This window comes from Sus scrofa, chromosome 8, assembly GCF_000003025.6.
Source record: "Sus scrofa isolate TJ Tabasco breed Duroc chromosome 8, Sscrofa11.1, whole genome shotgun sequence".
Classification (NCBI taxonomy): Eukaryota; Metazoa; Chordata; class Mammalia; order Artiodactyla; family Suidae; genus Sus; species Sus scrofa.
Window position 1 is genome coordinate 113,903,694 of NC_010450.4, and position 17,092 is coordinate 113,920,785.

Consider the following 17,092-nt stretch of genomic DNA (forward strand, 5'->3'; position numbering starts at 1 on the left):
CTGGCCTCACTCAGTGGGTTAAGGATCCAGCGTTGCCATGAACTGTGGTGTAGGTCGCAGATGTGGCTCGGATCTGCCATTGCTGTGGCTGTGGCATAGGCCAGCGGCTACAGCTCCGATGAGACCCCTAGCCTGGGAACTTCTGTATGCCACAAGTGTGACCCTAAAAAGACAAAAGAAAGAAAGAAAGAAAATAAGTATCTTGGACTAAATGAACTTTTGGCTTCTAATTACAAAGACGTGTAATTAGATATACACTGTCTCACTTATCACCTGGTCACCTGGTTTCTCTTCTTTATATTACTTGATACCATCTTTTTGGATTTAGCTTTTTTTTTTTTTTTTTTTTTTTTTGGTTGTTGTTTGTATAGTTTTGTTTTTTACATATTATTTTTTTTTTTTGTCTCCAGTACCCGCATCTCCATTTCCACGCCCCTGGAAAGGAAGCTGCATGAGAACAGGGAGCTTGTCTCTGTTCGCCATCAGTGCTGGAATGGTGGTTGCCACATTTTAGGTGCTTTAATGCATATATACATATGCCCACATACACACTTGTAGCCAGGCATTATGATATAGTTTTGTAAGTTTGTCTCCAGAAACGATTGGTTGTTATTCTCCTCACCACCTCCCCCCAATATTCAGCACCTTATTATTTGGAGATTAGAATTCTAGCGTTAAGAATGGTTATATTGTCTGTCTGTAAAGTTAGATGAAGTAGCATTGCTGGGTTCTTGCCTTACATGTGCATGTAGTATCAAAGGACAGTGACTCCTGATGTCAGAGGGAACCCACAATTTAGGGCTGAGGATGCTTGTCCACGAGGGCGCATATGCTAAGCATCTGAGGTGTCGGTTGGAACCGTTCATATACATGGTGGAGGAGGTCGGCAGAAGGCAAAATATAAACCTTAGAATTGTCATCACCCATATTACTGAGATTTCATATTGCTTTTATTATTTGGCCACAAAAATGGACATCATCCTTGTTGGCTTTAACACACCTACTAGTGCTGCTTTCACTATCCATCTTGCAAAATATAAGACAAGGCCAGAGCTTAAATTAAAATCCTCAGCTTCTTATCTCCTTCCCACAGGAAAGCAAATCTGTGTTGAAAACCGTAAAATTAAGAGGAGAGCAAGGATAGCATAATTTAACAAAAATTCATGGCACTGGATTCTGAGCTATATGACTGGAGGGATAGGTCAGACATTTAAGAAGATGCTGCCTGCTAATGCAAGTTCCTTAAGGTGGTGCTCTGGAAATAAGACAGGCATGCAAGAAAATTATATAGATATATGTGTGTGTGTGTGTATTTCTAGAAGATTTATGCAATGCTACGCTTTGTAACTACCCTAGGAAAATATCTTCATAGATAGAAATTATGCTTCTTATGAGACTTCTGAAATGAGACTCAAAGCAGTTATAGTATAGTTGAAATATATTCATTTTAGCATTAGAGTGTTGAGATATTTGCTTCCATATTTTAAAGGGTTTATAATAATAATATCCTCCTCTCTCATGCCCACCCACCCCCACTTTGTCTAGCATTCTAAATTCCTTGTATTTAAGAGGCTCATTTTGTGTATTTGGCAAACCATCATTAACACTTGAAAAGCATTGAAACATTTTTTTAGGCTTTTACACATTTATATGCATAGATGTCTCTGCTGAGGTGTATAGAGAATAGGCTTTGATAGTGGTGCTCTATTTAATAAATGCCAAGGGCTATAGGAGCTATTTGAGTTCTGCCATTAGAAAGGAGCTGATAATTATAAAATAGGGGGAGTCTAGTATGGATATTATATCATTGTCTAAAAAAAGTATGATTTTTCTCCTTGCTTTTTTTTTCATAAGTTTCTTTTGGGTAGAGGTTGTAATGATAGGATATAGAGAATTACTGTTACTAACTGCGAAGAGAGTTAAGTGTTACGGGGATAATTATTCCTAATTTTCCTGAGGGTGGTTCTTCCTTTTGGAGCCACATATTTTTTATACCTAATTTGTAAAAATCATGAAATAAAAATTACTGTGTATCATAGGGGCAGCCACCATACACAAATGTGTTACAGGCCTTTAGCCGTTCCGATACCTCCCTACATTTTAAGCAGTTACATTATGGAATTTTTAGGCACTTCCTCAAAATTTTTTTAATACAGTTAATTGTTTCTGGAGAAAGCGATTTCACATGCGCTTTAGTCTGTAGTATAGTAAAAAACTCACCAGTTCAAACTAGTTAGGATAAAGGCATGTCTGAACTAATGAATTAGAAAATGTTTAGAATTTGTTATAGTCTGTTCCTCTTAAATTCACAAGTTACTATTCCAGTGTTCCTAAATAGATATCTTCCTGAGACTGCGTTAATTTAGCAGATGGGTTTAAAATCAGAAACATATTTTGCATGTATATTATTGTGTTGATTTTTTTTTTTCTTCTGGGAGGGGCAGGCTTTGGGGTTTTTTGGGTTTTTTTTTTCCTTCTTTTGCTTTTTTTTTCTTACAAGTACCACACCCACAACATATGGAAGTTCCCAGGCTAGGGGCTGAATCAGCTACAGCTGCTAGCTACACCACAGCCACAGCAACTCAGGATCCAAGCCGCATCTGCAACCTACACCACAGACAGATCACAGCAATGCCGGATCCTTCACCCACTGAGCAAGGCCAAGGATCGAACCCTTGTCCTCATGGATGCTAACTAGTTGGGTTCATTTCTGCTGTACCACAATGGAAACTCCCAGGTAGGGGTAGGCTTTCTTTTAAAAAAAAATCCCCCAATTAGGTTAAACTGCCTGAATCTTGTTTACATTACTGATTTGCTTATTAAGTGCTTTCTTGGTAGTGCAAATTCGACTTTAACCAAACAAAAGATTCCCAGATTGCAAATTATGTCCAAGTAAATAACCTGAACTTTTTTTTTTTTTTTTTTTTTGTCTTTTTTGTCTTTTTGTCTTTTTTACGGCCACACCTGTGGCACATGGAGATTCCCAGGCTAGGGGTCTTATCAGAGCTGTAGCTGCTGGCCCACGCCAGAGCCACAGCAATGCAGAATCCGAGCCGCGTCTGCAACCTATGCCACAGCTCATGGCAATTCTGGATCTTTAATCCACTGAGTGAGGCCAGGGATGGAACCCGCGGCCTCATGGTTCCTAGTCGGATTCGTTTCTGCGGCACAACAATGGGAACTCCTAACCTGAGCCTTTAAAAAGTGTTACTTCACCTAGTTTTAGAATTACAAGTTTAAATAACAAGATTTACTTTCAAACAACTATAAGATATAAAATATGTTAAAATGTAAATGTTGACAATTTAGAGGGTTCTTATAAACCATATTTCACATTGTGCAGTTAAACTCAAGGTTGGAAAGTTAAAGACTCCTAGAAACTAGAGAATCTGCAGATGAACTCAGTAGCTCTAAAGCATAATGAATGATGGTCGTGTTTGATTAACAAAGCTCTAAAACTTGAAAAAAAATGTTGTATGGTTCTTAAAGATACGCAAATCTAGAATTACAAATTTTATAAACTAAAAGGATACCAGAACAGCAAATTTATATTTACTGAGTTGTTTAAAAACTTGACCTTTCAGTTGGCAATATTTATTTGTTTATTTGTTCACTGAATAGTTTTTATTGAGTGCCTTTTTATGGCAGACATATATAATGAGTAAAAAATTTATAAAACGTCCATAACTTTTGTTCCAGTAACTCTTTGTTGACTTTAACCCGAGGAGATAATCCAAAAGGGACTGAAGTATGTAAGTATAGCACCTGATATCAAATGGACTAATAGTGATCAACCTAAATCTCCTAAAGGGCCTTGGCGAAACAACTGATGGTTTCTTGATGGGATATTCCTGTAGTTGAGGAATACTTAACACGGGAAAATCCTAAAGGGCTAAGTGAGTATAGCCAGTGGTTTCAGTTGTCCAGGTCTGGAGATGATTCTTGTTACTGCTGATGCCCAGTTGCTACTATGGTGTCACTTTTTCTTGGGGAGAGGAGACAAGAGCTGGGCATCCATATTAACTGTTGGTCTTGTGGTTCCTTTGCAGTCAAATAAAGTGCCCGTGGTGCAGCCGTCCCATGCAGTCCATCCTCTCACTCCCCTCATCACTTACAGCGACGAGCACTTTTCTCCAGGATCACACCCATCACACATCCCATCAGATGTCAACTCCAAACAAGGTGAGAACCCTCCCTCCTCTTTGGATAAATGAGGAATTTCATCTCATCCCTCTGAGTGACCTCACAGGTGCCTCTGCTCATGTCATTGGGTGGGTGGTTGTGGAAGACAAGAGTAATTTATTTGATAGAAGAAATTTTTAATAAGCATATAAGAATTTGTGATTGGCTTCTTTTATTTTCAAGATTAAAAAAAGTATTGAAGGGTCATTTTAATGTGACAGCTCTGAGGATCTGTGATCACAATATAAAACAATATTTTGTGAAAATAAATTACAAGTTCAGCTCTTGGTGCCTCCTGCCATGTTTCAACTTATGCTAGGTGTTGATGATAGTGTTAAAAAAAAAAAATGGAAAAGGGACAAAGTAGAAGTTTTTTTCTTCAAATGTCCTTTTTGAACTTTTTGTGATTCCTCCTCATTTCAGTTCTAACTGTGCTTTTATCCTCTTTTTGTTGTTGCCCGGCACCTTTAGGTTTAAATATAATTAAAATACATAACCACTTCTGTCTAAATCAGAGTAATATGAATCATATGTTGCTTCTCTAAATTATTACCAAGTTCTGCTCCAATATCATTTATAGAGAAACACACATCATAAGACATCTGAAAAATCAAAATATCCAGTTTCTAACCCAGTGTGTGTGGGCGTGGATTGATCATGGCTCAGGGTTCCCAAGCCTTCTGGTCCTGTCAGCTTAGAGCAGACTTTGCAGGGTTGGGGGCTTTGGTCTCAAGAGAGCCTTTGCTCTTTCCATGTACACACACACGTGGACCCCAACAGGATCTTTAGAAGGTCAAAATAAAAGGTCCTATAAAACCATGTGAAGGCAGAGAATGTAAAGGGGTAAAACTTGCTATCTCTAGCACTATCTCTGATTAATAGTAAATACCAAAATTTTGTACATACATAAGAAAGAGTGGAGTTCAAAGGCTGAGTGTTTTTTCTGCTGCCATGAACTCTTCTTTGTTAAATATGTATCACCTTCATTTCCCACCTTTGTTAAAAAAGACAGCTCTTTGAGGACTTAGTTACTATTGGACTTTGAGTAGAGCCCCAAGAATCTTTTCTTAGAAGAAGAATCATCAAAGCAGATGTTTCTGGCTTTGTCTCTGTTTTATTCCTCATTTCCAGCCCTTCCTTTCCTCTGCTTCCTTTTGCTAAGGACCTCCAAAGAATAAGAAACAGACAGGAAGTGGGATGGACTGGGAGTTTGGGTTAGTAGATGCAAACTGTTGCTTTCGGAGTGGATAAGCAATGAGATCCTGCTGCATAGCTTAGGGAACTATATCTAGTTACTTGTGATAGAACATGATGAAGGATAATGTGAAAAAAGAACGTGTGTTTGTATACATGTGTATGTCTATATATACACACACACGTATAACTGGGTCACTTTTCTGTACAGCAAAAATTGCCATTGTAAATCAACTATAACAAAAATAATTTTAAAAAATTAAGTATCATGACTACTAAAAAAAAGAAACAGGTCTAAGGGTATATGGTGAGAAGGGGAAGTAAGATAGGCATCTTGGGAAGAATGCTGAGTTTAAGAGGGAAGATCAAGAATATGACCTTGGCTGTAGCGAGGAGTTTTCGGTGCCTCTGGGATATCTGAAGAGGGGAATTGTGATGTAGGCAATTTCCACATGTGGGTCACAATCCCAGAACAGGGTCTGAGCTGGAGATAATGTTTGGGAACTTGAAAGATGCTACTGACAGTTAGAGGTAGATATAAAAGCCCCCAACAAGCTATCAGCAGAAAGAATCCAGCAGCAGGTTTTATTTAGTTTTATTTTCTTAACAATTACATAGTATTTACTATGTCCCAGTCCCTGTTCTGAGCACTTTGAAATGAACTTATTTAGAAGAATAACATTATTTAAAATTTTTTTTAGAGAATAATGCATGATGGTTCAGGAGTTTTTCATTCAAGAAATCTAGGAGAGTTCAATTTTTAAAAGAGACAGTTTTATGACTAGCTACCAAATTTTACTTTCTTTTCTGTTTCCATATCTTAATGCTACCCTACCTTGTTTATCTTACTAATTGTAATTTATATCATTACTCCTCAGACTTTTTTTTTTAAAAAAAACAAACTTTTCAGAACTAGAGAAGGGACTAGTGAGCATGACCAGAAATTGTCTGCTTGCAGTTTCTTTGAAGTATTTTGTCCTAAAAATGTATGTAATTTTCGCATTCTACTCCATACACTGTTTGCATTTGTTTAAATATAAAAACCCCGTTTTTAATTACTTTTTTTGTCCTGGACTTGGTGTACCTCATCACCATGTAGTTAAGGGGATATGTAACCTTGTTTAAAAAGAAGTAATTTACATGATTTTGCATTTATATCCTTCCATTTAGGTACATGCATCACCAGAAAATAAGAAAAGAGTCTACAGCTTCCTAGGTCTCTTGCTGTTTTACTCTTTTTCTCTCCTTCTGCTTGCCTTTTGGTTTATCATGTGGCCCAGCTACTTAGATCATGGTATATTGAGTTGCTGATTCAAAGTTCCAGGGAGGCTGGTTAGCTTTATCCTCCAAAATCCAAAATTAAAAAAACCCTCAAAAAGGAGTATCATGTACATACTCTAACTCTAAATGGAATTATCCAGTAAATATAAACTGTTTGTCACCAGAATCCATTCTTATTTGTAGAAAAATAACTTTAATTTCCTATTTAGCACATTCGTTTTTACCTTTCCCTCAGTGTATGGCCTGGATGGGGTGGGGAGCAGCTTCGAGTGGGAAAGTGTAGTTGTAGGAAAAGGAAAATTAACATCAACTTTGAAGGTAACATTTCTTTTCTTTCTTTTTTTCTTTTTTTTAGGGCCACACCCTCAGCATATGGAAGTTCCAGGCTAGGGGTCCAGTTGGAGCTACAGCCACCAGCCACAGCAATGCAAAATCCAAGCCAAGTCTGCCACCCACACCACAGCTCATGGCAATGCTGGATCCATAACACACTGAGCAAGGCCAGGTATAGATCCTGCATCTTCGTGGATACTAGTTAGATTTGTTTCCACTGAGCCATGACGAGAACTCGCAGTAACATTTCTTAAGCCATTCCCATATGCTCAAGGCCTGTAATATCTTTTAAAATCCAGTTGAAATTCATAGACATTTTAAATAGTGTTTGAAAAGGCAGAATGCTTAAAGAGCATCTTCTGTGTACTCACCTAATTTTGCATACTGGTCAGTGTAATGATAGCCACTGAATACATATTCTGGGTGTATGTGTTCATACATGGTAATGGTCTTTTAAAGTCGGATTAGTTGTGTAAAGATACCCATGTGGCTTTTTTTCTATTCAGAATCACTTGCCCACAAATAAAAAGTCTAATTTTTTAATTTTGCATATTTCTATGTCTGTCTTACCCCTTCTTTTCTGTACCCAAGGTAAGATACAAATAAAAAGATGTCATTTGGGACTAGGATTAGGTATGTTATAGTAATAGGGCAGTGTACTATAGGGAGTGTGAGATCAAGAAACAATTTGGTGGCACTCTCATTTTCTGTGGAATACAACTAATCCAGAACAGCTTGACCTCAGAGCCCAAAGGACTCAACTTGATGAAGAGCTTAGTTGGAGCTAAAGTGGCAGAGACCAGATGAATCATATCAAGTGTGACCATTATGGGGCTGAAGATGATTTCTAATTAATCTTTGATCCTCTGAGGTATCACATTTCCCAAATCTATATGTCCATAAGGGAGCCAGTGAAAATCTGAAAGTAGCAATTTACCTAATCCTTGAACATCATGGCAGGCCTTCTACTTATGAAGTGCTGTCTTTTTCCATTCTACACAGAAACAACTGTCTACCATTTTCTTGACCAAAGTGAGATAATGCAGACAAATGAAATAATTTTCAAGTCTTTTTTGATGTCTATTTACTCTTTCAGGAGCTCCTTAAGATGTACTACCTTTAAGACATGTTTTCTCAGATGCAGAAATCTTGAGAAAAGTTGACAAACTGCTCTTAAATGGATCTGAAAAACATTGTTTCATTCTCTAGTTTAAGTGTTAGGTACACAATGCATTTTCTTGCATTTCTAGTTCTCTTCATGTGGAATGTCCTGACTCTGCCTCTCCATTGTTCTTTTTAATAGGCATGTCCAGACACCCTCCAGCTCCTGAGATCCCTACTTTTTATCCCCTGTCTCCGGGTGGTGTTGGACAGATTACCCCACCTCTTGGCTGGTAAGACCCTTCCTGCAACCTTCAGCCAGGCATTTGAATACATGTTCTTGTACTGCCCACTCATGGAAGTTAGCTTTATGAATGATAACACTTGTGGAGCCGAAGAAACCTCACATCAACAAGCAAGGTGCTAACTTTATTTCATTTCAATTTAAATGAAATTTCAGATTAAAAAACATACAGACTTTGAAATGGATTGAACTCCTTTGCTAATATGTGTAGAAAATGACTGTGTAGCATTTGCTTTGAAGCTTATAGTTTTATGGATTCAATTTGTGGCTTTGGGCATTCGCCATGCCTGAACAAAGTGTTTGGTGTGGTTTTTCTTTTCTAGTTCTTTATGAACAGCTTATATTTTTGAAACATAACCTTAGATATATTGAATGTCCATCTTTGCTTATAAATGTGCAAGTGAGGTAAATGACAAATAACAAGAGAGAAATTAAAAAATACAAAAAGTATCTTTCGAATTTTAATAAAGCAAGCACCAGAGTTTAGAGGAGTGAAAAATTGATGTTTGGACTTTCTTTTTTCAGAATCCAAATGCTATTTTGTTAATTCCGAAAAATCCATACCACTGCTTTCAAAAAATTTTTTAGTTGTAAAGGTAAATGAAGAGAAATGTATTTAGAGAAAAAAGAATAATTTGATACAGGGTAGCCTATTTTTCTCATTTTATTTGTTAGCACAAAGCTTTCCCTGCTCTCACTTCCATCCCTTTTTCTCTCCCTACTGCTCATTCCCTGGAAACAGTGCTTCAACTTTAGCAAGTGTTTTCTCTTTCTTTATCAGACTCTCTGTCCCTACAGACCCCATGTCAAGGCCCCAGTCCTCCCCCGGCCCCCCTTGACATCCTTATACTGTCTCGTCTTCATAAGGAGGACTCAGCCTGCCGTGGAAATTCCAGCATTCTCTCTTTAGCATTAAATCTCTCGGTCAATAACGCTGTTTGAATTTAATTGATTATGCGAACACTTTGAAACCTACATCAATTATTCCGTCTGAATTTAGCTACTTAGGGGCAGTAATCCTTGGCTGAGTTGCATCAGTGGCATCTGGAAATAAAAGACCATGTAAATGAAAAGTGTGAGATGTAGGAAAAACAGAGATGGAATTCTCAGAGCAGAGAGAAAATAATTCCAATGAATTAATCTTTTATTTCATGACTGTAGCATGGGTATGTGGGGGAGGATATGCAGTATTTTTAGAAATTTGTTTATTTTGATATAAATATGAACTTTAATTTCCTTCTTTCTTCCCTTCACTGAAATTCTCAGACTCTGATAGAGAAACTACTAAGCTGAAAGGAGTATTTCACCATTCTCAGGTTCTGTACTGTTGAATAAACATTGTTCATGTGCCTACTTTCTTCAAAGCATTAGTGGGGCCGGGAGAGGGAAAGGGTCAGAAGACAGGTCCTTCATAGCCTATGGTGGGAAATTTCCTTCAAGGCAGACAGTGCCTTGATTGTGTGGAAGGTAAGGAAGGGAAGCAGGCAATGTGATAGTTAACGCTTTTCAAAAATTCCCTTTGAATTCCTCCTCCTCCTCCCCTCATCAAACTCTTATTGCTGGTGTTTTGTCATTGATGGGTTCCTTTCTTCTGTGACCTCAGGCAAGGTCAGCCTGTATATCCCATCACGGGAGGATTCAGGCAACCCTACCCATCCTCACTGTCAGTCGACACTTCCATGTCCAGGTAGGTGGAGGTGGAAACAGCGCTGCAGGACAGGCTGCCCTTCCTGCGCTTGCATCTCGTGTGCCTCTGCTTGCCTCTCAGTCTAGCCAGACAAGGTGCACAGCTCAGCCACGTCTGTCTGCGCAGGGTGCCTGGCTCCCACACTAGGCGTCCTGGAGATCCTTGGGTAGGAGCCAAACGCTGCACCCCAACTGTGCCAGCCACACCCATCAGGGGGTGATTCAGCCTCACCGGGAAACTGTGCCTATGGAAGATTTCACTAGCCATGGGTTGGCAAGTGTCCCCAAAGGGGACATTGTGAGATGTAAGAAGTGCTTGTTCAATTCAGAGTATGCTGGGGGGTGGGATCAGGGGGAGGATAAAGACTGGTTTGATCTGAGTTCTGTAATTTGCTTTCTGTGAGAGAAGTTCTATCACTTTGTTGGCAAATGCCCAGAGAGTCTAGAGCCTTCCTGGACCAAGGCTGTCAGAAGGACCGGTGCTGATGGGCTATCAGGCCATATCAGTGTGTGTCCTAGTGTGTGAATCAGGCCCTGTGTGGACATATTGGTGCAAGCGAAGCTCTGTGAGGTCTGCTGTGCCACACTGCTCTGTATAATGCTTTTGCCTCTGGAAAGGATGGCTTCTGTGCCCTGCGCTTGATGTACACACGCATTTGTGGTGTATCATCTGTGTGTGCAATGTGGCTTTTTCAAGGGAGCCTAGCATTATCATGCTGGAAGCCAAATGGTTGGGTTAGTAAATGGTTGTGAATCTTTACTTTCTTATCTAGGTGTGAAATTCACAGTTTTCTGTGGTGAATTTCAGCTTTTTTAAAAAAATTATTTTTTCAGTAAATTATAAATCTAGCTGGTTGAGAAAGGATGAAATTAATATCCTTCCCCCCAAATATATTTTTATGCTTTTTAACATTGTAGGAATTAGGGAGTTCCCTTCATGGCTCAGTGGAAACAAATTTGACTAGCATCCATAAGGATGCAGGTTCAATCCCTGGCCTTGCTCAGTGGGTTAAGGATCTGGCATTACTGTGAGCTGTGGTGTAGGTCGCAGATGTGGCTTGGGTCTGACGTTTCTGTGGCTGTGGTGTAGGCCAGCGGCTACAGCCCTGATTCTACCCCTAGCCTGGGAACCTCCATTTGCCAAGGGTTCGACCCCAAAAAGACAAAGAAAAAAAAATTGTAGGAATGATGTAACAGGATTTTCTCACAGGCAAATAAGCAGCATCATGAATTATTGCAAATGATACATTTAGCAAAGCATTATAATTTGATCACATATTTTCCCTACACCTCCTGAATTTTTTGAAATTTGTTTCTGAAATATTACATACCCAAACAGAGTCCCTTCTTTCCTTCCTAGATGAAGGAATTGTGCAGGCTGGCTGTGATGAAAGACTTGAGAATGTTGTTTCTGTCAAATTAAATGTTTAACACAGAAAAGCAAAAATTTCTAGGGTATATCCACATTTATCCAAAGTGCTTGTTGAAAGTATTGTCTTTATTTTTCTTGCATGGCAGTTTCCCTCCTTTGTGTTGGATGGTGGTGGATATTTTTAAGATTTTTTTAATACTCTACAAGCATCCTCTGGGAAAAGCCTTTATTTTAGCATGTGTAGTTTTTACCTTGATACAGAACTGTATCCTTCCCTTTAATTAAATCCTTCCCCTTTATTTTGTTATCAGTTTTCCATTAGGCCAGATCTTTCAAATACTACTTTCTGTGTAGAAAATTATTTGGGATGCTATTGATAACAACCATATTAAATTGGGGACTGGATAAATCTTCCCGTCCTTCGTCTTCTCAGTTGTTCTCTCCTAATGTTAAGAAAGAGGCCAGCAGGATGAGAAGACTCTGAATATTATGGTTCACTTAGGAATGTAGACAGAGATTTTTAAATGTGATGTGTTTAGATTTTAAAATCATGTAAAAAGCTAAATCTTAATAAAGTGGTATATTTCCAATAATTGCTTTTACTGAAATTCTTCTCTGAAAACTGCTTTGCAAGAAAAATGACTTTTTTTTTTTTAAACCCTATGGTCTAGAGCCCTTCCAGGAAAAGTGCCAGATTCCACCATTAACTTGAAAAAAAAAAAAATTCATTTAGGCAGTGAATAATTATAAATATTTTCCACCTGAATACAAAAAGGAAAGAAAGTAATCATCATTCCACCCTGACTTCTAGTTAATACTTTTATGTACAAAGACGTGTTTTCACTCTCAACCAGTAACAGTGTGGGTTGTTTTGAAATTCCATCTAGCTTTAGCTACAGCAGTACATTTGTTTCCTTGTCTTTCCTTCTTTTAGGTTTTCTCATCATATGATTCCTGGTCCTCCTGGTCCCCACACAACTGGCATCCCTCATCCAGCTATTGTAACGCCTCAGGTCAAACAAGAACACCCCCACACTGACAGTGACCTAATGCACGTGTAAGTGTGCCTCTGTCTTCACCTGGGAAGGACTTCTGGAACTGAGGATTTAAACCGCACAATTCCTTCTCTGCTGTTGAATCATCCCCCTCTGTTGTTATGAAAATCAGTGTAGCTCTGCCTTGAAAGCTCTGTCCCTGAGGACATTAAGCAGCTTGACTCTCACTGCTTCGATTTTGGTTCTGAGATTGGACAGGTGCACAGACCTCAAAAGATCAAGGGAACTCCCCAAGGGGGAGTGATCTTCAGAGCATTGGGCACTTGAACTATTTAGCCATTCACTAACCAGTTTTTAATTGGGTTCCGATAGTCTGGGAGCATGGGAGTGAAGTGGATTGGAGGGTTCAGTGTGTTTCCTCCTGGAAATGCAGTTACCCTGCATCTAGGCTTCATAAGCATGGACTGCAAGGGAAAAGGGCAAACCAAACCCAGGGTTTCTGCTCAGGCCAGGATTGTCTCAGGCTCTTAGAGCAGGGCTAAATTCTCAGAAGAGATTAGTAATGGAGTTTCTTACTCTAGGAGTTGTACTGGTTCAGGAGAGTAGGGTGGCAGGGAGCATGTGATCCATAAAGCCCCTGCATACACAGGCAAAGCCAGAATGCATTTGTTTGGAGGAGAGAGTTTAAGGTTTCATTGGCCTCTCAGAGGGGGCTGTTGACCCAAAAATTAATAATCTCCGTTCTGGGGGAGAATTGATCACTCACACTACAAGTTCAACTTTTCCTAAGGTGACCAAGGAGCTCAGCCTCAGGGCTGTAGATGGAGCATCTTCACAAGCCCATTTCCATGTTGTGTTAAATACTTCTATAGCCACAGGTAAACCTTCCCAAACCAAAGGAACCTTATTCACAAAGAGTCAGTGAGTTGCTCTTCTAAGTTGATGGTATTCTGGGGAGTGTAGAGAGCCCAGAGGGTGGTCCCCAGCCCGAGTTGGACTCAGGATGTAAACAGACACTTTGCTGTTCTCCTCCCATCTCTTCCTTATTCTTCTACCCCCTACCCCACCCACACTCCCACCTTTTAGGAAGCCTCAGCATGAACAGAGAAAGGAGCAAGAGCCAAAAAGACCTCACATTAAGAAGCCTCTGAATGCTTTTATGTTATACATGAAAGAAATGAGAGCGAACGTCGTAGCTGAGTGTACTCTAAAGGAAAGTGCAGCTATCAACCAGATTCTAGGCAGAAGGGTAAGTCATGGGGAGGGGTATAAATGTTTATGGTAACCGTGGAACTGCTTCATTAAAATCTGCCCAAATGCACTTACATATCAGGTAGTGAGAGAATGCATTCATATAATCACTAGCCAGTTGGGGAGTAACAAAGAGAGCATGACAACCTTTAGGAGGAGTAAATGAGAGAACACATGGTAAACAGCTTAGATTGTACCTGGTACATAGAAAGCTTCCGGTAAATGATAACTTTTTTCCTATTATCATTCTTTAAACAAATATTTCTTGACTGTCTTTTATGTGCCAGGCACTGTGGTAGGCATTAGATAATTATTATGGAATGAAACAGATATAGTCTATATGTCTTCATAGAGCTTAAAGTTTTGTGACAGCATACAGATATTAGACAACTATTATCATATATACATAAATTATATATATATATATAAAATTTAAATTGTGATAAATGTTGTGAATGTAAAGAGCAAGGATCTAAGAAAGAATAACAGGGAGGCTAAGGAAGGGCCCCTCTGAGAAAATAGTTGAGACCTGAGTGATAAGTAGCAGGAGGTGGACTCTGTCCCATGGACAGCGTGCGTGCAGACTCCAAAGCAGGAGAGCACTTGGCCCACTTGGAGCTAGGGAAAGGCCTCCCGGGACCCACGCACTCTGGATGGCCCCTGGCCAGCAGAGGTGGCTGCCCCATACAAGATGAACTCAGATCATTCCACCCTAGTTTATACAGGCCAGAAAAGTCTTTATTTTAGAAAAAAAAAATGCTCTCTGATTCTTTTTTTTTTTTTTTTTTTGTCTTTTCGCCATTTCTTGGGCTGCTCCTGCGGCATATGGAGGTTCCCAGGCTAGGGGTCTAATCGGAGCCGTAGCCACCAGCCTACGCCAGAGCCATAGCAACTCGGGATCCGAGCCGCATCTGCGGCCTACACCACAGCTCACGGCACCGCCGGATCGTTAACACACTGAGCAAGGGCAGGGATCGAACCCGCAACCTCATGGTTCCTAGTCGGATTTGTTAACCACTGCGCCACCACGGGAACTCCCGATTCTTAAAGTGTACCTGGACCGGGTTTCTGGATTCCCCCTCTTTTTATTGTCATGGTTGCTTCTTTCACCCATGCTAAGATATTTTTTTGAGAGCCTGTCATGTACCAGGCACTGGACTACAACTAGGACAGACTCTGAGATTTCTTTTTTCTTTTTCTTTTTTTTTCCCCTAAATGAGAAACTTCCAATTTCAGATTATTTTTTCCGTCCAATATATACTGTTGAAATTTTTTTTTTCCTTTTTTTTTGTCTTTTTGCTATTTCTTGGGCCACTCCCGCTGCATATGGATGTTCCCAGGCTAGGGGTCTAATCGGAGCTGTAGCTACCAGCCTATGCCAGAGCCACAGCAATGCAGGATCCAAGCCATGTCTGCAACCTACACCACAGCTCATGGCAACGCCGGATCCTTAACACACTGAGCAAGGGCAGGGATCGAACCCGCAACCTCATGGTTCCTAGTCAGATTCGTTAACCATTGCACCACGACTGGAACTCCCAGACACTGAGATTTCTTTATCCAACCACCAGCCCAAAGACTAGTTATTGAAATGGGTTTGGTTAGGTATCTGAAGAATGGTGGAGAAAATTGGAGTTTTCCTAATTCAAATTACATTTTTACTGTAATTACATTGTAATTTTAGAAATGCTTCATCCTAACTTGTTGATACTCTTCATATATGTGTGGTAGCTTCTTAAAATATCACCTTGTGTATGTTTTTGCAGCCTCTCAAGAAATTCATGATTTGCAACTAAACATTTATGAGAAAGAGGGTCTTGGCAATCTTTGTGAGACTGAGAGATCTTGTTTCAGCTGTTGTTGATGGTCTTTTTTTTTTTTTTATCATGTTTGCTATAGAACCTAATACATTTCAACATTCGTTAACAGAAAACATTTAAGAGATTTTCATTCCATGTGAACAGATAGAGGAAAGCAGGTTTTCTTGTATCATTGATTCCTGTTAGATAGCATAAAAGTGCAGCTATTTCTAATCTGCAAGACACCAGGGTTTCAAGGGTAGGGTGCAGGGGTAGATTATAGTTCTTCTGGTGCCCTGTGTACAATACTCTGTCTCCCTGTGGATTCTTAAATACTTAATAACAATAATTACGATGATTTCCCAAGCCACATCTTAGCAGAAGAGTGATTCCCATCATTTTTTAAAGAACTCTGCCCTAAAAGCTTAAAGACTGATGACCATTTCCCCTGACCCTTTAAAAGAAAGAATCAGGGGAAAAGAAGGGTTCTTATTCCAGCGTGTGTAAAAATCTTTCACTTTTTTTTTTTTTTTTTTTCTTCCTCGAGTTAAAGGTCCCTGGTCCTCCAGCAGGAGTTATTTTCCTGCTCAAGAGAGTAAGTAAGGATATGATATGGACGTATGCTTCCTATTTTTAATTCGCATTTCCAACAGTTGCTACCTTCTCAGCTCACTTAACAACCCCCACATCAGAGCATGTGTCCTAAAGGATGGTTCTCATTTGGGGTCTCGTTCTGTCTTTGATTTGGACACCTGTTTCTATTTATAGGTCTCTGAGCTCTTTGATTAAGATCAGGTTTTTTGTCCTTTCATAACACCCCTCTGGCAGCGCAGTCATTGCTAGTTCTTTAAAGTTCCTGGCTTTAAAATCATGAAGTTTTACACTGGAATAATTAGAATTCCTAATAGTGGAATTGAAATTCATCCTGGAACATTTTATCTTTTGATTTTCAGTCATCTTTACTGTATCCCTAGCATAGAAATGTTTGTTCATATGAATGAATCAAAGTTGTCTTTGTATGATAAGTAATAATAACATGATATATTACTTTAAGATTTTTTTCATACCTTGAAGGCTATTAATTACAATCCATTTATTGTAGATCTGTTGCCAGAATTTTTAAATCTTGGGATTGACTGCATAAATTTCTTCCAATTGAATGGGTATTTTCCCAACAAGTAGGTGAATTTTAAGTAAGCAAAAGAGATAGAGGAGTTCCTGTTGTGGCTCAGCAGGCTAAGAACCTGACTAGTATCCATGAGGATGTGGGTTGGATCCCTGGCCTCACTCAGTGGGTTGAGGATCCAGCCTCAATTTGACCCTCAGCCTGGGAACTTGATTATGCAACAGTTGTGGCCCTAAAAAAAAGGAAGAAAAAAGATAGGAAAGCATTTTTAGTCAGTTGTGTTTCAGAAATTCCTCTAAGGATCATCTTTCTAGTTTATATCAAGCTTTGTTTTTTTTTCCAATGCACAAATTTAATACCATAGTTTTACCTATTGTTTTACTCTGGTAAATGATGTTTCTTTCATCTGTGAGTAGAGCTTGTGCATTAGAAATACCAGAGGACTAAGAGCAATCGAAAATGCAAGTA

General features: G+C 39.3%; 1 protein-coding gene across 15 annotated transcripts in view; it reads left to right on the plus strand.

The window, feature by feature from the left end:
* The window catches only part of LEF1 (lymphoid enhancer binding factor 1), a 119,568-nt gene that overhangs the window by 79,183 nt on the left and 23,293 nt on the right, over nucleotides 1-17,092 (plus strand). For 5 of the 15 annotated variants that reach the window (XM_021100272.1, XM_021100273.1, XM_021100275.1 and 2 more), the window contains exons 4-9: nucleotides 4,050-4,182; nucleotides 8,294-8,384; nucleotides 9,999-10,082; nucleotides 12,388-12,510; nucleotides 13,535-13,697; nucleotides 16,046-16,093. In XM_021100272.1, the coding sequence (XP_020955931.1) occupies nucleotides 4,050-4,182; nucleotides 8,294-8,384; nucleotides 9,999-10,082; nucleotides 12,388-12,510; nucleotides 13,535-13,697; nucleotides 16,046-16,093 (642 nt within the window). 15 annotated transcript variants of the gene reach the window in all.